The sequence below is a fragment of the Strongylocentrotus purpuratus genome, unplaced genomic scaffold (assembly GCF_000002235.5).
Source record: "Strongylocentrotus purpuratus isolate Spur 01 unplaced genomic scaffold, Spur_5.0 spur5_scaffold_18, whole genome shotgun sequence".
Taxonomy (NCBI): domain Eukaryota; kingdom Metazoa; phylum Echinodermata; class Echinoidea; order Camarodonta; family Strongylocentrotidae; genus Strongylocentrotus; species Strongylocentrotus purpuratus.
In genome coordinates this window covers 16,554,480-16,579,573 of record NW_022145603.1, presented here as the reverse complement: position 1 = coordinate 16,579,573, position 25,094 = coordinate 16,554,480, and the positions used below count along the sequence as shown (strand labels likewise).

At 34.2% G+C, this 25,094-nt stretch overlaps 1 protein-coding gene across 4 annotated transcripts in view; it reads right to left on the bottom strand.

Moving 5' to 3' along the window:
* Positions 1-25,094, bottom strand: part of LOC100892714 (paired box protein Pax-6) — a 75,822-nt gene that overhangs the window by 43,844 nt on the left and 6,884 nt on the right. For 2 of the 4 annotated variants that reach the window (XM_030989293.1, XM_030989291.1), the window contains exons 2-3: positions 19,806-19,838; positions 9,485-9,831 (exon numbers count right to left, since the gene is read on the bottom strand). In XM_030989293.1, coding sequence (XP_030845153.1) covers positions 9,485-9,831; positions 19,806-19,838 — 380 coding nt within the window. The remainder of the gene's footprint in view (positions 1-9,484; positions 9,832-19,805; positions 19,839-25,094) is intronic. The other 2 variants (XM_030989294.1, XM_030989292.1) reach the window with 1 other exon arrangement.

The following is a 25,094-nucleotide window of genomic DNA, read 5'->3' as shown; positions in this document are numbered from 1 at the left end:
CATGGACCCTAGGTCTATGGTAAGCCCCAGACCTCGGCGTGCTATTCAGCTATTTATACACACTACATTGGTAATAGGACAGGAGTATGGTGAAAAAATGATACAGTTGTTATGGATGATTATTATACATGTCTTTGATGTCATTGATCTACATTTGCCACACTCAACCCGGGTGATGTAAATGGGTACCTGGCAGGAATTAATTCCTTGAAATGCTAGAGCGCCGCAATGACAGCACAGCTAAAGCCGGGGTAATAATCTCCAAATTTGGAAGCGCTTAGTGATTCTAAAAAGCGCTATATAAAAACTGAGTATTATTATTATTATTATAGATATGTTGAAAAAGAGCAAATCTAGATAATGGAATCAATTTCAGAGAATAATATCATTTTTGCTCAAAAATTAACTCTAAGTGCTAAATGTGATTCATGAAGAAGCTGCTTAATAACTATTTGGCTTTTTCAAAATATTTAGATTTTTAAGAGATTCTCACTGGAAACAAGGCAATCGTCCCTATCCCCCCCAAAAAGAGCGTTACTTGGTGCACTTTCTATACAAATTGAGTATTCATTATCAATACATCCACCACTAACTGCTAAATAGTTAGAAACGAAAGCTTTACCAAGTTTATATATCTTTTATTTAGTAAAAAAGTCCATGAAAAAAAGCCAAATACATAAACCCTCTTGGATATTTAAAGTTATAAATAAACGGTTATTCGTTAGATCAAAAGCCAACAAATTTGTTACTGTAAGAGTGCATTTACGCTTGGTAATGCCACATAGATACAAGGTGTCAACTTTCATGAATATGATAGAAAATGTTTTGGACTTTTACCATGTATATACTATGCGTATTTCATAATTGATGTGCTATTAAAGATGATATAAGCAAGTAATTGAAAATGACAAATAATTTTTTTTCGTCGTCTGGCCCCTTTACAGATATAATAATCATAACGTTTTTGGTTTCTACATCTGGAGAGACGATATTGAAGTTGAGCAAATCTGCTAAAACCCTCCAGCTCGAAAATACATCCTTACCATGATGAAAAAACGAGACTTTAAATATGATTAAGATAGCATGTTCATATCCCATTAAAATGATGGATACTTAACCCCCCCCCCCTTTATACAAATTTGAATGTATATCTGAATCAGATATCTAATCTAGTGTTGACTGAATGTGAAGAATTAACTCTGCGATAGATTTCTATGTCCTATAATTTTCTTACAACTAACGTTTTCACCCACGATTTAAAATGATTGTTTAATTTCTGTTCAGGTAAGACCAGTTATGATACGTCTGATTTGCTGTGCCCATCTACATACTATATCACGTCCGAACCTTAAGCAGTTACAAAACATTTTTAGAGAAAATGTAGCATTCTTCTTCCATATATTTATATCTAGCGTATTCCTTTTTCAAATCCATGACATTCCATAGAAACTCAGATAACATCTGTATGAAGTTGTTGCAAAGTAGCCTGATGAAACAAAAATGAAATCGTCAGTTCTTTTTGGAGATAGATCTACAAAGGAGTGGAAAATTAGAACCATACGACGGTGTAGCTCACACGAACTTCTTACAAATTTAGTTTGAAAGGAAACAGCGAAGCCTATTAATGGATTTCCTATGAACTTCGAACGATAAAAACATCTTTACAAAAACACGTCCGGTGCGTGCTTTTATCACAGAATTTCTATACATCACCAGATTTTTTTTCTTAAAAAAAGTTTCTTTCTTCTGGTTCTCCTATACGTTCTAAGAAGTTATGCCCACGCTTTATTTTTTAAATGAGATCGACATAAACAAGAGGGTTTTCGAACGATAAATAAAAGCAAAGAGACCCTAAAATACCTTTTAGAGGGGAGGATGAAAATTGAGGTGAAGAGAAAGAAGAACGCGGTAGGTCTGTCCCGTATTCAGGAGCAAGGGTAGGCCGCCATTTTCTATTTGGGGCTCACAAAAGAGGTCGCATTTTCGTAGCCCACCATAGTACAAGGAACACCGGTGGGTACTGGGTGATGCAGCGCCCCGCGGAGAGGAGAGCGGCACAACAAGAGAGCAATTACGCGGGTGACTGGCCCGCGAGAAAAGACCCGACGGGCCGCTGGTGATCGGCGTGTTGGATTTGACAAGCGCACCATGACCTTGAATAGTGTAGAAAAAGAAAACACGAAGACCTTGCTCGGGTTTGCCTGTACTTTTCTGTCGAGTCGCACCCTATATAGTCCCAGGTCTCTCTTTTTTCACCACTTGCTCATAATCTTCTCTTTTCTACAACTCTATCCACTTTTGTTCCACAAACTATTCCTTCTTCGCTATTGCCCACGGACTTAAAAGTTCTCAGGAGACTTAAATTTATTTTCACTCTGAAAACATTATGTTATTATCCCTTAAAATCACTAGAAACAGTAATTTACACAACGGATGTTTCAGTTTTGAGAGGTAGGCCTTTATACTTGAACTTGGACAAAACTCTATCATGTGATCTAATTTAATAGTCACTGCAATCTGTAATTCTGCATTTCTCCAAAGAGAATTATTACAAATGTATACATGAAGGACTTGTTCTGGAAAAAATTGAAGGGATTCAAACTATCATATTTTTTCCCTTCAAATATCAGGTTTTCCTTCGAAAAATCTTCAATATGTCTCTCAACTAAAAAGGAAATACATTCCCTGTCCCATATCGGCATATTCCCTTATTCGCATCTCATTTTTTTGATTTTGCGTTACAGTTACAACATTCTTTTCTATAGCACGAAATAAGAAATGTTTACAAAAGAAGACAAAATCTTCTATTTTTTCCAATTTGGGACGCTATGCAGTCCAGAAGTCGGTCCTCTAGTTGTTGACTTACAAGTATATACTTGCTTTCTTAGCAATCAGGTAAAATACTAATTAACCATCAACCTTAAACGAACACAACAGACACAGTATACAATAGGAGTAGGATCAATCACAATAATAGTATTGGAAGGTACAGAGCAATACAATAAAGAAAAAAATTTCCGCTAGCTTGCACCCTTTATCAGGTAAGCTCTATGATGCTTTAAATCATTAAAACAGATTTATGCTTTCATGTAGATGAATACAAACCTATTCAAGAGCAGTACCTCAGCCATTTTAACTCTACTCTTGATTTTGTTCCGTTCTGAACTGGAAATTTCCAGATTCTGTTTAATTGGCAACAGATTCGAATGTCTGCCTCCCGATCCGAATCTCCCGCTGGTTTTATATCTAACAATTTTACCTCTACTTTCCGAGCAAAGAGGAGGGGATAAAAGAAAAAAAGAAAGAGGATGGTCAAAGATATTTTCCGGTGCCCTATTAATCAGACTCATCACAAAATTGGAGATGAGTTCCTCCCAGGAAGAGCAGGAGAAAAGACCGGTGCAGTGCAGAATTAGGGGAATCAGCGAAACTAGGGCTGTAGCCCTACGCTGCTCCTCGCAAATTTAGCGCTCCGTACAAACAGCACGCGTGGCGCCATCGCTTCGCGGGAGAAAATGCAAATGAAATAAAGTAACCCCTGTGTCGTCTGCGCAAAGACAAGTTCGTGCTCATCTCAAAACCTTCATCATTTTGCTGTTTCTTCGGTAGAGATTATCATTGCAGGGCTCAAATTGAATTATTTGATAAACACTCATACAAACAGATAAGAAATTACGAGCTGGTACATAATGAGTATCAGCTTCTCCTTTATAAAACCCACCTACATACACAGCCTGTGAGAAGAAAAATACCATTTGTGAAGAAAACAAAACAAAACAATAAGCAGATGAAGCTCCCGAATTGAATTATTATAAGAAAGTAGATCTTCTGAAATTACTACCAGATATATTTCTATTAAAACAGGAATTCCACGAATTTTATGTTTTAATTCAAAAAATTCAAAATATTAAAAAGAAAACATAAAAGTTATCTTGATATGATGTGAAACAACAGGGACCTGTTTCACAAAGTTTTTTTTCAATGACAAATGACTAAAATCAGTGACAAATCTGCTGATAACCAATCAGAAGCAAGGATTTCAGTAGCTTATAACAAAAACTGTCATTTGTCAGTCACTGGTGACAAGTTTTGTGAATCGCCCCCCCCCCCCTGTATGCGTCTAATCATAGCGTGAGACTTGCGCTTGGTGGCTTAAAGAGACATCAGTTACTGCTATGTTTCCAAGCCGTTTTCGCTAGCTAATATGTTTGAAAACTTTGACACTTTTGAATGATATCAGAGATATTTGGAACATGAAAGAAGTTACTTAGACAACTCTTTATTCCGTATCGCATTAATTAAACAAATTTGGCTTGAAATTGTCGATGACATTTTTTTCTTGAAGGAAACAACCATATTGGGGTGAGCACAACGGAATATTTGGTATAAAAATATAGAAATACAATAATAATATGTCACGAAAAATAGTCTGTATGGCCCTTCTTAAAATAGAACTTTTGGTCAAATATTCGATGTTGATAAGTATCAGATTATTATTATTATGGATATTGAATTAAATACCCAGGATAAAAACATATCCATGTACTTACACAATATAATGGAAAATATTGTTACCAACATAGATGCTGCCCACCGGTTAACATGATATTCGTTTATGTTCAAACACGAAAGCAAGCTTTAAAAAATAAGGAAAATAAAAAAAAAGATAAGATAAACCTAAATTAAAAAAAAGCAATTTAGTCACTGCCCTGCCTGGCTAGATTTTATATTATCATTTCTATTCGCAAACCTATATTTCTGTTGCTCGTCGCATGAAGCCTTGCAATTCACGTCCTTAAAAAGTTTCATTTGTGTATAGAAAGTAACACAACGCGGCATTACTTTAATATAAATTATTAAAAGGCGTTAACCTCCAGCCAAAGTTGAATTTAATTCTTATTCTCTCACTAACTCTCATTGTTTGACTCTTAAAATATTCTGCATTGTCTACATGTTTCAGAAAATGTTTCCAAAACGGTTATTTTTATCCTTCGCCGCCCCTTCTTTAACTTAAAATCTTTTCTGAGTAAGTATTCTTAGTGATAAACCTTTGTAATGCCATAAGCAATATGACAGACCATAGATGAGTGGAATTTAATTGAAACAGTAAATATCCTTGAAATTGCTGAACATGAGGTTGGTAGAACAAGAGATAAAAAAAAACTTAAGCGAGGAACAGGGGAATGAAATGGTACAAAAAACACGAACTTACGGTCTCTGACCAAAAGATCTTTCTGAGTGAAATACAAAAAAGAAAACAAAAAAAGGAAAAGCAGATGAATAACCGAAAAGAAATCAAGGAGAGAAAATGAGAGATGCAAATAATTAAGTAGAGACCAAGGAAACGAAATGATAGAGAACCACAAACCTCAGGATTCTGGCCAAAAAAGCTTTCTTTTGGAAATGCAAAACTAAACAAAATAGATGAAAGACAAATGAATACCTGAAAAGAAGGAGGGGAAAAACGGGTATAGAGTACAAAACTGAAAACTGCTAAACCTTGACCGAATCGAAGTTGAAAATCTGCCACGTTTGGCTTCTTTGAGGCTTATTATTCCATACAACACGAGATCGCCCGTCGCTTTTGTTATTCTTGTTGGTTTTCGGGCGGAAATTTGAGTTTTTGTCACTACCGTTTCATTGCAAACCTTAGGTAAACATTATATACAAATTTCTGTAGAAAAGAGAAGCAAACAAAATCTTACAATCCCAAGTCATTATGAGAATGGGATCCTTTCAGTAAGATACGGTGGTTATTAATAATATCTATCTAAAGCTGGATGTTTACCATCATTATCTCAGTAAATTCGTGTCTCAATCCATTTGAAAGAACCGCTTGTTTTCCGAGGAAGATGGAAAGTACAAAATGGAAGAGATTCGTGTAGGAATCTTCCTTTTGTTTTTTTCGAGCTCGTGTTGGTGCTATCGTATTCATAGCTACCGCCGTCTATAGACGTTGAACAGACTCACAAAGAAAGAGAAAGCCAACATTGTACAAATTGCCTGCACGATACTGAAGACATTTGGAGTTTGGAGGACAAGCAATGAACGCTTCATATGCTAAATCACTTTCCTTTATATGTGACTTACAATGAGACTTAAATATAATTATTCTCAATATCACTTATATTCTTCCATAACATAACATATATTTATTACATTTCATTCTATGTTCCCCTTTTTTCTTTCTTTTTATGTGCAATTCAATATAATTGTTTCTAGAAGTCGTAAATCCCCCATCTCACAATCATCGAGTATCCTAAAATGATAACAGTTTAATGGCAAAGAAAATTATTATTACTAATATAATTTTGTTTTTGCAGTATGCGACCAGCAATATTACACAGTTTAAACGAAATAAGACAAAGCCTTTTATAATTCATTGATGTATATGCTTTCTAATAATTTTGTTCTGATGTTCAACAACAGAAAATGTTGTAAAATGTCAATATCCTTTAACCGCACCTCTACATATTAATTAAATCGTAATAATTGTGAAAAATTGAATTTTTGCTCACTTACTTCGAATAGAATCAACTCAGCTATTGTTGGGTGAATATTAAATGTATAGGTTAGTGACTAAAATGCAAATGTCATGGAGTTGCATGCATTTTCTCTTGTGACAAACACATCCCACAGTTTGAGTCAAAAGGAAGTCTTGTGACGTTTTTTCCCTCTCTTTTTCTTTAAAAAAAAAATGTATCTTTGCAGTACGGCATCTTGCCAGCCTTACCGATCGAGGTATAGGCGCTTGGAGCCGCCTGTTTTATGCAACCCAGTTGTTGGTTTACGGACAATGTATTGATTTAAACCAGAGGCTACGTTTCCCAGCCATCCGCTACCTTTGCACGCACGCGCTCTTGCACTTTTTGTTAACCTCCTTCGCGTGGTATTTCTTCTTGTAAACGAGCGAAAGAAACGAGTTGATGGGATGGAGAAAGGATGGAAATACAAGTCATACATGGCAAGTATTTTGATGCCGGAGGCCTTTTATCGTGACTTCTAAAAGGTCATCATTCCAGTCACATCGAAGCTAAAAGGGTATGATATTTGGATGTTGGTAACCAAGGTTATGCATGTATCTTACAAGGCATGGCTGAGATTTGATCCAAAAGATGTTTGACGTCGCTTTAAAAATCCACGAGACTACAGTCGAGTGATTCAATTAGAAATCAGTTGAAGAATACCTTCATTTGCAATAATAATTCGAGTTCCCCCTCCATAAACACTGATAATAACAAAGTTGTCGAAGAAACTAATTTCCTTGCTTCATTAGCTCATGTTCACATTGTCATGGGTAATGTGAATGTAAATTCTGAATAGAGTAAACCGCATTACGTCATCGATGTATATTTGAATTCCATTGATCTGATTTCTTCAAATTCACTGTGTGAGATAGAACATGTGAGTGTGGGAGTGTGCGTGATCGTGTGCTCATACTAACTGTGCCAGAACATGTGCGTGTGTGCGTGTGCGTGTGCGTGATTATGTGCCTAAAATAAATGTGTAAGAACATAGGAGAGTGTGCGTTTGAGTGCGTGTGCATAAACGCATGTGCTTCATTTTTGTTTGTAGAAACCAAGATAAATCAATGAAGCCCCCCTAATTTGAATCATCGATTTTTTTTTCTTTCTTCTCTATTTTTTTTTCATATATATTTTTAGTTAATCTGAGAACGGATTTACGTACTGAAATCATGGCGCTCTGCCTTGATCAAAGGAAACAAGGGAAGAAGCAGAAAAAGAGGAAGAAGAAGCCCCCAAAAAGGAGGAAAAAATAAAGAGAGTTGAGACGAAGAAGAGGCCGAAGAAGGAGAAGAAGAGGTGGAAATAGAATAACAATAAAAAGAAGAAGTACAAAAACAAGAAGAGGAAGAATAAAAAGAAGAATTAGTATAAAAGGAATAAAGGTGCAATGGCTTCGATTAAGATAGGGGTTAGTAGCTACTTCTGTAATTTTTGATCTGTATGATCAGTATTTACAAAATAATCGCATCTTTGTCTAATTCGCAAAACAAAAGATAAATTTGGAAGCAATGTTAAAACTTTAAAAAACAAAATGTTGTAACTTCAGTGTAGAATATGTTAAATTTCCTTCAACGCAGTAGTATTATAAGGCAAAACGTAGATGCTACGATATTCTTCAATTCATATTTCGATGTGTATTAGTAATAATAATAACGATAATAGTTTTGATGATATGATAATCATAATAATAACAATATTCATGAAAACCATGATAATTAAAATAATATTTGTGACCATTTGTAATGCGCCATGTCTGTCGTGATTGAGACTCCTGGAGCAGTTATGAGAAATGTGGTATAATTATGGGCAAACATCCATAGAATAAATATATTTTTTAAATATTGCAGTAAATAATGAAGACTTTTCCCGTCTGTTTCTTCCCATCTTCGTCGAATCATATTGAGCACATTCTTTAAAGTAAATTCAAGAAAAATATAACATTAACTAATGAAGATTATTTCCGTCTGTTTTCCCCCATTTACGTAAAATCATAACAGAAAGCATGCTTTGATCCCCAAAAGACCACTTTGTTAGTTACAAATATATATTATGCCTGCATTCTGTAAAGAAATGAGATACATTTATATATATCTCGTATAGAAGAAGATGAAGGGGGAAACTTGAAAGTTTGTGTTTATTGATACGTCTTTAGATTTTTGCAGATCAAAATATTTTAAATTTTAAATTAATGCCCAGTGGAAATGTTTACTTTTTTAAAATTAATTCCCTTGTTAGCTCGGGCATAAATTGTTGTATAAATGCAAGCTTATCATAATGGAAAAGGGTATTGTTATGACAAAGATATAATTAGGAATAAGAAATAAACAAAATTGTCATCATGAGGAGGAAAGTGGAACTAACATGACGTTCACTCGTAAAAAACCTGTAATCTTAAATGTATAATTATATTTGTGAAATGAAGTTAAAAAACCACTTCTCATTTTAAATTAAGCGATCAGCATACTGACGACATCTTTACTTATAATTCAAAAAGTATCCCTTAAAGAATATTTAAAAGGAAGGAAAGAAAGAAATTTAATTTTAATCTGAATACCAGAGTATACCAGTGATATATTTCAATTTGCAACAAAAATCCGACAAATATAAGCTATAACTTAAACGCGTAGGGGAATAAAATTTTGCTGTCTTTTAGTATCTCGTTTTGTTTTCTATTAGAAAAGTAGGCACTTTAGTAGTTATGAGTTGAACGAACATCACAGTGCATGATGATGTTAAAGTCCTGTGTTTGTTTCTCCTAAGTATTTCAATTAAAATCTGTAATATAGAAGAAGAACAAAAATTGAAAGATGTTGCATTATTTGAACTTGCTAGTGCTTTTTAGAATCTGCTGTTGCTCCTAGAATACATCTTTACCTCGCGAGAGAAAATCAAATTAAATCAGTAAACAACAGCTAATATTTGCCTGATGGTAACTATATATCTTCACATCAACTTACACTTGGAATATTTTCTTGGTTGCATATCTTTTCGGCGAGTAGCCGGTCCCTGATCTCCCATGCGAAAATTGACGGACATTCTCTCTTATAGTGGGCAATCCGCGTCACAACATGAGGGGTAGCTACCCGAGGCTTACTCCCCCCGATGGCCCGGGGTCGTATGCTCCCTGTCTCGTAGTAGCGGCCTAGTATCTTCGAGACGCAGCCATTGGAAACCTGTAGTATACGGGAGATGTCGCAGGGACGGGCGCCGCTGTGTGCTAACTCGACTATCTTCTGTCGGGTAGAGTCCGGCAGGGGACGACCGTTGACGAAGACCCCTCCGAGCTGATTTACTCCACTGTGCCCTATGAAAAGAACAAAAGAATATAATCGAAAAATTGATCAAAAGAAAATCAAATGCGATAAGTATTAAATTGATAATGGTGATGGTAATGAAAACACTAACAAAAAAATAGTTTCACTCTTTAGAAAATCAAATTTGCGAGTGGATGATAATATCTCTACATTCCTATCAATAGTGAGTTTCTCCGAAAAAACACAACGATAATAATCTATAAAAGTACTGTTTAAGTATAGCCTCGAATTGATAAACATGTGTGAATTTTTCACTTTTCTATAAGAGAAGAAAGTAGTTGTTGTCTGCTGAAAGCCAAAAGGGTGTTAACTCTGTGTTAAGTATATGTGTTAACGCCCTTCTGGCTCCAAACATTGGTTGTAATTTTCCAAAAGAAATTCTATCATTATGAGGTGTAATTTGTATTTTTTTTAAAATCCAAGTCACTTTCCTAGTTCATTCTCTCATTTTATATTGTATAAGCCTATTGCGTATTTATCTATTTAAAGGACATTCTCTGCAAATAAACTCTACGTAACAAGTAATCTGTCTATTTTGTTATACGGCTAGCCTTGAGTATTTATCTATGATCATCTATGTCATAGGCCAATAACATTTTATTACCACTTTTTTCATAAAAAGAAATTATCTTTACTAAATAAATGTCTTTATCAATTTTCCTAATTTAGACGAAATTAAAAGAACTATTTTGATACTGTTCACAATATCGAGAGGAAAAAAGATTTATTATTATTACATTCAGAAAGTTAATTGTCGTGTAATGTGTTTCTTACTTGAATTTCTTCACAACTCACTTTTAAATATCAATTTCGTATATACCGTCACTTTTTGTTATAAATAAATTTGCTTTCATGCGCTAGAAATTAATTTTTCTAGTTTATTTTTATGCTATTTCTACCTCCCAAAAATGGCTACATCTCTTACAATAAATTCATTATAGGCCTAGATTCATTTTCATTTTATTAAATGACGTAACAATGCTAATGGTTTAAACGACATCGATACAAAAGGCATGTGTATTTGATGCTGAATATTAAACAAGTATACGGAATGAAATCTGAACGCTTACATGTTCTAAATATTTGAATTAGGCTTTTTTAATTTTCATGAATGCATCGATCACCGCCTGAACTAACCGTACTTTTTCTGTCTCAAAAGACACCATATTATTTCCCATAACATGAGGCAATTTACACGAATGCAATTGCCACAATAAAATATACCACGACCTCACATGAAATGAAACGAATAAATACATAAATTAAATGAGTAAACAAACAAACAAAAGAAAGAAACAAACAAACGAACAATTAAAATTACTCCGCGAATTTTACATTTAAAAAAGAAATCTTCTTTACCAACATAGACGGTAGTCTGTATTACACGCAGTTTTCTTATTTGATTTAAACAAAAACACAGAGTGACGACAGTGCTTTCCAGTTACGCATTCATTACAATACATTTCTTCAATTTAGTTGTCCACCCCAAAGTACTCTTCCACTCGAGCTGTTCCTGTGTATTGGTCCGTACACTTGCTGTATCACCTTATTGCGTTCTTTAACATAAACCCCCAAAAGTCTACACAGGACTCTCAACAACAAGCAAAAGTCACTTAACCGTTAAATCATTTTGTCGTCGCTTTTCCCTCACTCTCTCTCTCCCTCCCTTCCCCATATTCCCCCTGCTTTTCTCTCTGTTCGTAAATGTGTTTCCTTTTCTTTGATTTCTATTGATTTTCAACTCGTGGTGAGAACATCAACCCAATCGTGAAATTATTCCACGATATAAATTCCTTGTCCCAACAGCTTTCCATAAAAGGGCTTATCTATTTGCTATTGATCCGGACGCATCGCATTGTGTAGAGTGTCATCGCATATTATTTGCTGCAACGCCATTGGCTAAGACGTTGTATCACGTGGGTAGGATGCAATGACGCCGAAATCAAAAGGTCTATCAACCCTGGTATATATGTTCAATAACGGAGGTGTTCAGGCGATAACTGATTAATGACTAGTTGCTGTTGTGATTCAATAACACATTGATGACGTTGTTTAGGTAAGGAATTCCATATTACTTCCCAGTGTTGAAAACATACACAAACAGACCCCCAAAACGTTGAAATATAAATGAAAGAATCTGAATAAATTCATGATTTAGGCTATCCACATTCAACAATTAAAGAACAGTTTTATGATTTAATTTTTTTTAAATAGAAAGAGCCCCTTCAATAAATTCATGATTAAGGCTATCCACATACAACAATTAAAGAACAGTTTTATGATTTCATTTTTTTTTAAATAGCAAGAGCCCCTTCAATTTCATATAAAAGACAGAATAGTCTGAAACTTGACGAAGAAAAATTTCTTCGGAAGATTTCTATTCTCCTCCATAATGAACTTGATCCATTGCGCATGAACTTTACCAAGATTCCTTCGTCGTTTTTATTGTTATTGAACATTAAAACATTACAAAACGATTTAAAGAACATCCTGGAATAGGGATTTTGTATCAACTAAATTGTTGACGGAAATCACCTAGCTTTGATAACCGCTTTAATTCCGTCTTGTCTTTCATTTGGCGAATACCATCGATAAACATCAAAATCATCTCTATCATGAAAGTAATAAGATAAAGAAAAAATGTCAACTGCAAAATAAAAATTAGATATTTAGATACATTACACATATATTTTAAAATGCGAATAGGGTAAAACCTTAATGCATTACAGGGTTAAAATCATGTAAACGTTTAGGTAATTGTATGTTATGCTAAGCTTAATTAAAACTAACATCTCTACTAGCCTATATCTACTATTACTGAGTGATCGGTATCCATTTAAATTATTTAGCTTATAAGATTTCGGCTTATATTCTCCATATATTCATAAATATTTGTAGTTTTGCTGATCCATACGACAAAACTACTCCACGGGAATTTTCAGTTTCTTTACAGATAAAAATGGCCTAAAATGCATTTGTATCATGAAGACCAAATCAGTTTAGATGGCTTAGTTCTTTTAAAGATAGGTTGAAATAAATTAGAGTTAGTTTGCTGTAATATTTTTTTTAACAGTTGAAGACGGCCTGCATTAAAACATATCATGCGTTATTATATGCAATCGTGCAATTCCCTTTAAATATTAAACGGAGGGGACTTGAAGGAAAGACTGAACTCGTCTTTTGAAAAGAGGGAAGAAGTGACATCATGGACGCTAGTTCAGCAAACAATCAAAATATTCTAGACTGCTGCGATTATGTCGATAAAAAACGGAAATTTGGTGGCGCTTTTTGAATGGATTATTGTGTGAGCGCAGTGTAATAACGCGCGCCTAGCTGGAAATAAGAACGGAAGACGAACCGCACCTGCCCCTCTCGTCCCGGCCTATTTATCAGCCGGCGCCTCGCTCAAATTGCAGCATAGAAACGGCTGCATTTGTAGGCCCATTAAAAGAAAGAAAATAAGATGAAAGTAAGGAGAGAAACCTCGTAAAAATAGATAAATTGGAGAGAACAGAAAAAAATGATCGGTGAAAATCAATGCGGAAATTCACTTTTTTTTCTTCCAGAATATAGAATGACGAGAACGGGAAAAGGCGAAACGAAATAAATTTTAAAAAGTCAATGTTCTACCTTCTTCACGTTTTGTTAATGTTACCAAAAGCTATTAAACGTCATGTTTAATATTTTGGCATGGTCGTGATAACACTTGAAGTGTGCATTTATCATGTTAATTTAGCATTAAATAGAAGAAAAGATGTAACAAATTTCAGATAAAGAAAGAATATCCAGAATTGGAAACACTTGGTGTTTGTTTCAGTTGGGATAATAAGAATAACTATTAAAACCATTAGCATCATCATGACTAAAAAGACAAGATATTGTATATATCTTTGTCAACAATTCTCTAGTCTGGCTCCCCATCAACACAAGAATTGATTTTTTTTCCTCTTCAAAGTGCATGTTTAAAGCCTAAGTAGTATACAACGCGTGTAGGTGTAACTGTGATGCATTTAAATGTCCCTAGTAAAGCGAAATAAAAGTTGGTGTAGTCGCTAGATCACCCTCGTGAAATATCACTGAAATCCTTATCTAATATTGTCAATCCGAGTACATAATACAATTCACCACCAAAATAAATGCTATGTGCAAGAAGTTCTTTTGTTTTTGAATGAATAATAATTATTCAAAAATATGTTGTATTTGGGGTAAAATCATTCCCTAATATTTTAAGATTAAATAACATAGTTTCATTATTTCATGAACACTACCATAATCTCTCTTTTTTTAAATCGAAAATTCCTTTACTAAGGCTCTCTTAAAATACATCATTCTCGTGAAGTGCGAGTGACAAACGCATATTTCTGCAAAAGATTAGCATTTTTATAGTAAAATACCATCAAAGTCACGTGACGTTCGATACATTCCTGACATGTTAAGACACGTGTGTCTTCAATGTATTTCTGATCATACTCGTTCACTAGAATGATTTTCTATGGCAATTTTCTGCTGATTAAAACTTCAAGGCCTCAACAGTATGGTCGGGAGACTTCCACAGGAATAACTTCCGTTTTCGTTGTGTAGAAAGTTTAAAGGTTTCATCAGTGGTAACCTGCTTTTTCTCCTGACAGTAAAATCACAACAACATAATATCTAAGAAATGAGCATTATTTTCAATCAGACCGTTTTGTTGTGTAGAAAGCTTAAAGGTTTCATCAGCGGTAACCTGCTTTTTTCACCTGATAGTAAAATCACAACAACATAATATTTCAGAAATGAGCAGTATTTGAAATCAGATGTGAAATGCTAGGTCGTAATTCACTACAATGCATCCATGACTATTAAACGACATTCATTTTCACTTCACAGACGAAAACCAATACTACATTTTCGTTTGAGTGTGGGCAATTTTATATAAAAAAATATACACTATTTGTCTTATAAGCGTAGTTTTCCAGGAGAAATATCTATTAATGATACAGAATTAATAGTGATCTTTAGACTCTTATTCTACAAAAAAACAACGCAACTCTGCACTGGGTTAAAGTTCGAATTAAGGTCACGTTAGATAAAGGAACATAGAGAGAGAGAGAGAGAGATCCAAATTGTCGCTTAATTGTACTCAGATTTGACCAAAGCTATTTAAAAAAATAAAGTGAATTCTTCTTTATTCTAAAAAGCACCCAGCGAAGTGATAGATACCCACAAAGCCATTTTTCTTTCTTTTCCCAGCTAAAACGTAGTATTTAGTAACATACTCCGTCTGTGATTATACAAAAGGAAATAGATATGGAGAGAAAGAAAGGGAAATGGACGGTGTGTGTGAGGGTCAATTAAAAGAAAAGAGAATTCTTGTCTGGAATTGAAGGAACCCTGGCCACTTGTGGTCAAATACGAATGAAACATAATCTCCTGCCTTCTATTGATAATCTGGAGTTGTTTACATAGTAGTTAATAGGGTATAAATACATTGGAAACTTATATTGCACTTATGGGAATAGTTTTATTTTGAACCGTCTACATTGAACCTGTTGTATAACCTTGTATCATCCCCACGAATCTGCCAAAATGGTCCGCACTATTAATTTCTTGTTATAGATTTTAACCCGTCCAAGGTCTAAAATCGCAAGTCTATGCCCTTTAAACCGTAATATTAACTGGCAAATTTTTGTTAACATTTTCGTGTAAAGCTTCCAGACTGGCGTAAATAAGAACCAGCATCTGAGAACGACAATTTTGTTGTATCAATGCACATTATTGGTTTTGTTTAACACAAAGTCACGTCAACCTTTAAAGGTAAATTCAAATAAATACATTTTGAAGTCTTCTCTAATAATACCCCAAAAAGTCAGCCCTTTTTTTTTACACACACATTTTCTTAGGCTCACCCTATGTTCAAATTCAGCTAAATTTTCGCCTCCATGAATATCAACAAAGAAGAATGAAGAAGAAAAAAATGATATTCATGCATAATAAAAAGAATTTTAAAAAGTGGATCAAATTTGTGAAGGGCACACCCCAGTACCGCCGCGATAAATGTGTTTTCTAATAATCGAAATGATGAGAGGTGCAGTAAATTCAAATTAAAACAGATAAGTAAATTCGATTATCAGCACACAGCTGATAAAAAGAACAAAATGGCACATAATATCAGATAGGCTTGGGAATGTGTTAACAAGAAATGAATATTCGAAATCAGATTTGCAGTCGGTAATCGTAAGAAATAATACCTCCTGATTGCATCTGAGTGGAAATCTAATTACGTCTCATCAGTGATGTCCAATTACATCGATTTCATTTGCTACTCAAAATATTCTTAACTCACTTTCAATAGATTACACACGGCTTTGAGAACTCAAGGACAAACTTTGTCCTATTTTGCCAAGCCGATATTTATAGCAACTGAACATCAGCGAACGCAAAAGGCGATGTACAATGCATCGTTCTAATATAATATCATAAGCAGCGCCCGAAGGCATGCATTAAGACCGGCGATTTGCGGTACACGTGAACACCCAGCACCACCCACACGCACACACACATGCGCGCGCACACACACACACACAAAAGAGATATCAACACACACTACTAATATACATATAAGATTTCCCATGATGCACTTTGACACGATCACAATGGATGATAGATTTGCTTTGGCGCGCAATAGCTTCAGTCAATTGGCCCGTTCAAACTGAATGCTTTTGAAAACGCCTAATTTGTCTATCGGCGTATTATGCGTGTTAACAATACGTCACGCATAAAGGCGTAATGATGATGAATGATGAGGATTCGACAAGGCGAGTTGGTATTATGAATTGCTGATATGAACTTGAACCGATCAAAAATGTCTGTTGTTGGTTTGAGGATAACATGGAAGCCTAAGGATAATTGGAATTGCTCGGTCTATAGGCGTGGATAATGTCTAACGATGGGATTAGATAGAGATTAGTTCCACTCTTCTGGTGAATCGACAAAAGAACTCCATGCCCAATGATCAATGCTAATTAACCAATCAAGTCCTTCATTTTCTTGCTCAGGACTTTGCTGAGACAACTCGTACAAGGTCCAACAACATTTATTTCAAAATCGGCATTCTAAATTCTTTCATTTCTTCAAATAATGATACCTAAAACAGTCTTAACCAATCCATTCATAAAACATTCCGCATTTCCACTTCGATTGACTCTTTTAAGCAGAACTTAAAGACGCACCTTTTCAATAACTGAACGTTATTTTTATAAACTTCTTTTCCTTATTTACTTGTCTGTCATTATCATTAATTAGTGATATTAAGCGCATTGAGTAATATTTTATTAGATTTTGCGCTTTATAAAAATCAATTGTATGTATGCATGTATGGTTTTTGTTCAAAATAACGTTTGACAAAATTGCTTCAGGGGTAAACGCTTTATATTATCAAAAACTTAATTATAGTGTATTTCAGAATTACAATAATAATTTAACATTCGGTAAATGGAACCAATAAATAGCAAGAGCTTTTTAATAGTGTCGTCATGACAGTACATAAACAAACAGAACATGTTTTGATTTCCTCTATTTAATTCGTTCTTCTTAATCCCTATAAACTTTCGTACCCATCACCCCGATTATCACACACTTGATTCACATCAGAGCATTCTAATTGACCACGGGTGTTTATGGGTCTTTTAATGCTATGATAACTGTGTGTACAATTATTTTACCCTTCATTATTCTGATTCTTATTTTTGTATGTTTGTTTGTTTGTTTGTTCTACTTGACTGCTAAGAAAGCATGCGTATGCTTGTAAGTAAATAGCGATGTGGGGTTAGGTGGATAAACATTCGTATAACATGCAAAACTTGTGCAGGGTAATACTTTATTAAGAGATTGATATTTAACCAGTTAAATGGGGAGGACACTTTAAAGGTCATAATACATTCAACGTGAGAAACATTTAGAGGACGAATTCCATGTGTGCTACGTTTGCCTGAGTGTTGGAATTGGTACATGTCCTTAAATTATGTTAAATTATGATAATATAGGATTTATTAAATTGCTAAATTTTGCATAAATCGAACCTTTTTAGACTTTTTGTGAAGTGAAAATGGTTACCGGAAATGTGTATGCACCCTTTGATAACTATAGGCCTACATTCAATGTCAGTACGTATCCTTTGTTGGATATCATCATTGGACAAAACGTCTAGATGATTACACCAAGAAATTACATTGAAGAATTTGCTACATAGATGAAGTTACTTTGTATTGCGATTGTAAATGTATACTAGTTTCAATTATGTTTTTCTTTATTTATAATGTTTTCGAAAAGACACTCTCGATTTCATTGGATATCCAATAAAGGCAAAAACGGTAAAGATCGGTAGTTCAATTTATCCACCGCACAACTATGACAACATGACATATTTAGATGATAACACATATAAGCTTTATCAATGCATATCATGTAATATGAGAAATCTATGTTCGAATACAATGGTATCGGTAAATCTGGGGTATAAATATCAAAATGAATACAATTAAAAACATTATGTGAACGAGAGATATAATTGGCGTAGAAATAGACTCAGTATTCCTCATTTTTTCGCCCGCACTCCCTTTTCTTTTGCAGACAGAAGTTAACAGGCTAAAAGGTATATAATTACGTATCAAAAATATCCAATGCAGGTCTCCAATCGGGCCTAATTTTGTTTTGTTTTTAATTAATATATTATAATAATTAAAAAGAGTTACGATAACGATATTCCATTTCATAATTTCGCCATACACTTTCAATTAAACACTATTTTCATCCCAGTCGCTGATAAATCATTAGATTGATTTCAATCGCGTACGGTGTGATATTTCTCACAACGCGAGCGCAAGCTGCTGGGAAACTGGCAGTCCTCACACGAGCGAGTGTTACAAACTCTCCCTCGCCGCAACTTCCCCGACAAGTCTCTCCCTCCGCTAGTGATTAGCATTTTCCGCTGCCTACAGTGCTTAGCAGACAGATTTACGTTTCTCCTAACATTTTGAATCATTTTGTAACAAAATGCATATCATCATATTGAATCACTTGTGCTTGTAATTATGTATTTGTAATATTCACGGTTACATTCTCTTTAAAACAAAACATTGATACACCTTGTCGATGAAACTCGGTATGATTACAAAAATACAAATTGATTTGTATCATTTGTACATTATATTTTGCTATGAAATAGAAGAGACATCTCTATATCAAAATTTAAAGTGTACCTTTTCCCCTCACTTTTAACAGATATGTGGTGTTATGTACAGTTGAAGAAATGCATTAATTCCGTACTATAGCACTGACCGAGTACGGATTTGGAATTTAATTATGCTATGGTATATTATATGCGAATTTTAAAGTCTTTCTTTCCACGACGTGTAAAGAAATAGACGGAAGAAGGTTGCAGGAGGACGAAAACTTGATATAATCAAGATATTATGGACTGAATGAAACCTCATGTAGCTTTTCATTTAATCTTTAATATGTAATCCACAACTGATTAATTACGGTGGAACCGAACAAAGCATCATTTTGCAATGGAACTCGTTAGTAATTTAACGATAGCATATTATCCATCTTTTTATCCTGATGTTTGATGAGTGGAAAATAAATTCATCTAGTAGAATCTTCATCTTTGCTTTACAAAGAAATTCATTCTGACCTCAAATAAAAATTGAGGATGTAGTTTCAGACGGGGTTTTAAATCATGATTAAAGAGAATTATATTTCTTTGTCTACATAATATATGCCTTCGTATAATTTCTAGGATAGATCAAATATCAGACTTTTAAACTAAAACATACATGTATTGTTTCAAGAAAATAAATCGAAACAAGGCTACATGAGATTTTTATGTTCACAGTGGGAAACGTATTTCTTTTACTTTGCCCTAAAGCTACCTTCTAATAAACCTATATAATAACATTTCAGATGAATTTTAAAATGTTCTCACCTTTGCCCCCATCGTTGCTACCCCAATCGTGATCTAAAAAAAATAATCCATAACAAACAAAAAATATATCAATAAATCGTGGTTTTAGATAGTTGCTTCTACTTCAAATAATATTCTGGATTTATATAAAAACGACTAGCAATTGTGATGAATGATGAAATATTTTGAACACAATAAATTGGAATGACACAAAGCAATGATGATGTGGAATATCTACTTGTGATGCGGATATATATTCGCTATTAATACATTTACTTTCATTTTGTAATCCCTTCCATGGATATAATTTGATCTTGTAAAACATATCCCATTGCAATTTTGCAAGAGTTACATGCATTTATACATGAAAATGCTTCTTATACGACTAGTATCGATGTAAATATTACATTGAAATATGTGCATAGTATAATATTGATGTATTTTCAAAATATGTTGAGTTGATCAAAAAAAGTTCTCTAATATGATTAAAAAAAACATTTGTTAACACTTTTATAAGAACAATCTAGACGAAACATGCTGAATATCAACTTTCAAAATTTTCAAATAAATGATGACTGAGAAAAAGCGCAATGAAGGAGAGTGCGTGGAGATGAAAAGTATGAATGCGCCTTAAAGAAGGCTAGATGCTGAAAACCCCGCTGTTATAGGGTATGTCTGAATAGCATTATTTTTTCTTTTCTTCAGAGAAGGTCATCTTAAACAAATGCAGAGTCTGCTCTACTGCTTTTTTCCCTTCTGTATTATGAATCGGGAGGAAACAACAAACTAGATTCTTTGCAATGGACTGGTATCGTTTCAATTAGCAAGATGATTTCTACACACTTATACAGCTCTCAAGGGAATTAAGGGTGATTATTTTTGTTAAAATTGTTAGGATTAAAACAGCAAATACACATGCATTTATCAGTCTTTTAAGCAACAAAGGATGCGAAACAAATTCAGGTATCTCGAAGGTATATAGGTATATAGTTAGAGAACGAACACTACGCAGCCATATTTTGAATTGTTCTTTTACCAGATTACCTTAACTATGAATCGATGCGGATAATGCCATATATATATTTAAAAGTAATGATATATATAAAAACATGCTTTTTAATCTTCTTGTCCTATACGATTGGTAATGATAACAAAATCTGAGTATTAGAAATACAGTTCCCGTGTAAATTATTTTATTAATCCTCCGTTCTCATAAATTTGAATTGTTTTTGTTATGTAAATGTGGAACAGATACATTTCTAACATTAAATGTCTCTAGTATAACGTTAGCAAATGTTAGACGATTTGTTTTCTTCATTTTCAGTTAACTCAACGAATTTTGAAGCCAACTAGTACAACGTCATTGCGGAAACCAATCCATCATCATTATGACAATGAAGGGACCTAACCGATTCTATAATTGTGCCTCTTTGTAATCAAAACCCTAATTATTTGGGGCTCTTTCATACATCGAAAAACCAGCGTGCGAAATTCTGACCTCAAAAATACAAGAACTTTATTTAAACGTTCCTCTGCCCCTAAGTTGTTTGTTTCTAAGCATTGTAATGGCATCACAATGTTCACCGACTCTACAATACATGGAAGAAACAAATACAGGATGTGGGAATTGCGATGGATATCTATTTAAAGTATTGTGGCATTTGCAGGCTCGCACTACAGAAAGGCGATTGCATTCTTAAAGAGAAGATATTGATAAGTACCATGTAAAAGTGTGGAAACATATCTGGGGGGTGTTTCACAAAGATCTTAAGTCGAACTTAACTCTAAGTTGGACTTAACAATTATGGAGAGCCATTTGTAGCGGTAAACTTAAATATTTCCAAAAGCAAAAATTGAAATATTTTAGACTTTTCATAAGTTCCACATCAATAACATGAAATATCCTTGATAATAGAAAATATGAATGATTTTAATCAACATTTTATGCCTTTTGAAATAACTTTTACAAAACATTTTCAATGATGCTAAAAGCTTTCCATAATTGTCAAGTCCAACTTAGAGATAAGTTCTACTTAGGATTTTTGTGAAACATCCCCCTGGATTGTGACAGGGTTTCACATCATTAAAGCCATATTTTGGACATTTAAGTTGGCGAAAGGTGGTCGGGCAGATAACCATTGCCCCCAATGTTTGGAAATGCTTTATCTAGTCTTTTGACTAGATGCTAATCCTAGCACGCTGAAGGATTAACGACCAAGCGAATATCAGTAACACAATTACATCTTAGATTTTGCAACACCTATCTCATGCAATTAACTAGTTAGGCATTGTCCAAGTTCAAATATCTATTTTATGTTGACCAATGCAACACACACTTTTTGGGGCTACAACTGCAAAACTTAGATTGTTATAAACCAGTATAAGTCACAATCATTTCTCTTTACGCGATTTGTATAGAATTAAATCCACCACTGTATGTACAACCTGAACATACGACAAGATGAAATATTTAAAATCTTCTGTATTATGATAGTCTTTTTACAGTACACATCTACTTTACCTCCTAACCCAGTTTTATTTTATTCTCTGGATCAGATAAGGAAAGAGCATTCGTTCAGATTTTTCCTCTGCCTGATGATTACAATTGAACATCTTTAAAGAGAAATGAGTGCAGGCTATCTTTCTTTATCATACGTAACACACACGCACACACACAAATCACCCACACTAGTTTTAAGATTTAAGAAGATTATTGCTTTAAAAATGTACGACATATTCATGAGGGATTCATATACTCGGTGTAGAGGTAGATCTAACGAAAACACAGAGGATGAAAGAAAGATCATCAAATAGATAGCCAATGTACTTTTTGTCTGTTTCTGTCTCTCTTTCCATCTCTCTCACCCTCTGTCTATTTCTCGTTAGAAAGTCCATGGTATGTTGGAAGATCGGTTTGTATGAAGCTCGGAGCTTAATAAGATTTTATCGAGACAAGCACAAGGTCATGGGCGCCATTCGCGATTAGGTCATACTAAATAATGCGTCATTGAAGCGCCATTGAGTCTCCAGTGCATACCCATACTTTTGCCTCTGCCATTTCAATCCTTACAACCATGTTCTGTACCAATTTGTGTCGTTATTTGTGCTTTTATTTATTTAAAAAATGTACTTAACATAATCAAGTCATTTAGGCTTCTAAAGAATACGAGAGATAATAATATACTAACCAAACTTGGTAATGAAAACAAAAAAGACTTTGAAAAGATTTTGTTAAAATTTCTTATCATATATGTAGTAATATTTTGGATCTAAAAGACATCTATTATGATGTGGAGCAGTTCAAAAAAGTGACGGCACAAATATTCTGTTGGGGAACAGGAGTTAAAAGTTGTATCAACTGCACCTTTTTGTAGTGAATTATCATATAATGGACCGAATTGTTGTGAAGAAAATTGTGAAAAACTGTGAAACTGCGAAGAAATGGGGAACCAATTTCTCTTAGATCACAAATACAGGTAGTGTTACTCCAAAATCTTTAATGCCAAGCTTGGCGATTTATATGACGTGTTTTTTTTTAAAGTTTCATTTGTCATGTCCTCGAAAAATGCTGTTAGCTTGTTACACTTGTTAAAATGCGGATAAAAAGGTCTTCATGCCCTTCTTTTCGGCAAAACATTATGCCTTGAATATAAACCATTCCTTACTAAAAGAAAAATCGATGAGTGGCTATAAATTGTAGTCTAGGTTCTCCATATAAAAATGAGGAGACCTGTTTATCCCATAGCTACAAAGGTTTCATTTTCTTAATATACACATTATATAGGCCTACATCAATGTTCCGTAATGCAAATGAAAAATATTCGTTTACGAACCTCCTGAGAAATCGAAATGAAAATAGATATCGCATCAGATTAAAAAAAAAACCTCTAAACACCTAAATCACTCTATCCGTACATGGGAATAACATAAATTGATATTTTAAATAGAATATATCGCATTTTTTTTTACAAGTCTTTCAGAATATCGTGTACATCCTAGATTGACTTTGGAAAAACATATGTGTGTATGGGGGGATATTAACAATTTCAACAAAGGTAATCAGAAATACATTAAAGTTATGAACATTCGATGATAATCATAAAAAGGCTACCTCTTCTAAACAAAGATAAAGTGTTTGAATAATTACTCATTGTGTGTCATAAAGTTTAGACCACGTGACTAACGCACCTGTCCATGATGATCTTAACAAAGTAAATCTTAAGATTATGGACTGCAATCACGTCATTTATGCAAATGATTTTGATGACAATTTCTTAGCTCATAGGTTTTTTGTTTTCTTTTTGTAACTTTGGAAATCAACTGCACTCAAATCTATTTACATGTGCGTTACTAGCGAATGCAATTAAAATGATGGATATAAAAATAACATTCTGATAAAATACTTGGTACTGAGTACTTCAAACGCATCAAAAAGAATAAATTTATCAATATGATCTTTGAAAACAATACAGTTTAAAGAAATAAAAGAGTTAATTTTGCAGCTATGAATGAATCAGAATGGATGCTATGAGCAGATAAGATGCTCGTGGAATGTGAGTGCACTCTGGAAATATACGATAATATCCGGTTTTAAAGAGTTTCTTTTATTTGAAAAATGTAGTTTAGGATACCATTAAGAACAACAATTCTGTATAATACTGAGAGTTGTAAAAGTCCTAACGCCTCATTACATGTGAGATATTTTATGAAAATACCATAGTTTGTCTGACTACTTTTAACCTGGCCCTTTAATTCATTTTCACAGCATTAACTAATCTAATCCCTAAAAATGGAATAAACAAGATTTGCAAAGATCTCCCCTCTCATCCTTTTTTCCTTTTCTCTCCCCCTTGTTGTCCCTCTCTCCGTTTCTATTTCTCTCTCCCCTCTCAATGAAATATGAAATCATATTTAGTTCGAGGCAGCTACACACCATCAATAGGGGAAATCGTCTTTTCCTCTAATACTCCGCCTTAAGGCATGACAAAACTGTTCTTTGTACAAAGTGCAAGGGCGCACAGAATAAAAATAGAAATAATCCTTATTCGTAGGACCACGTGGAAAAGCATCTGTCGGCTCAAGGAGAAGAGCACAATTACCCAATACATTCGTCAGCTTCAACTTGGTTTATGCGGCTTCCTCTCAGCGGCTTTTACCGGTTCGGTGACGAGTTGCGCCGCCACTGTATCGGCGTGCTCGTAGAGGTATTGCCACTGAGAACACCTTGCTGGAGGAATGCTGGAAAGCAGTAACTTACTTGCAAATGTAATCGCTGCTTTCCGTATAATTTGAATTCTGTTTTCCCACAGT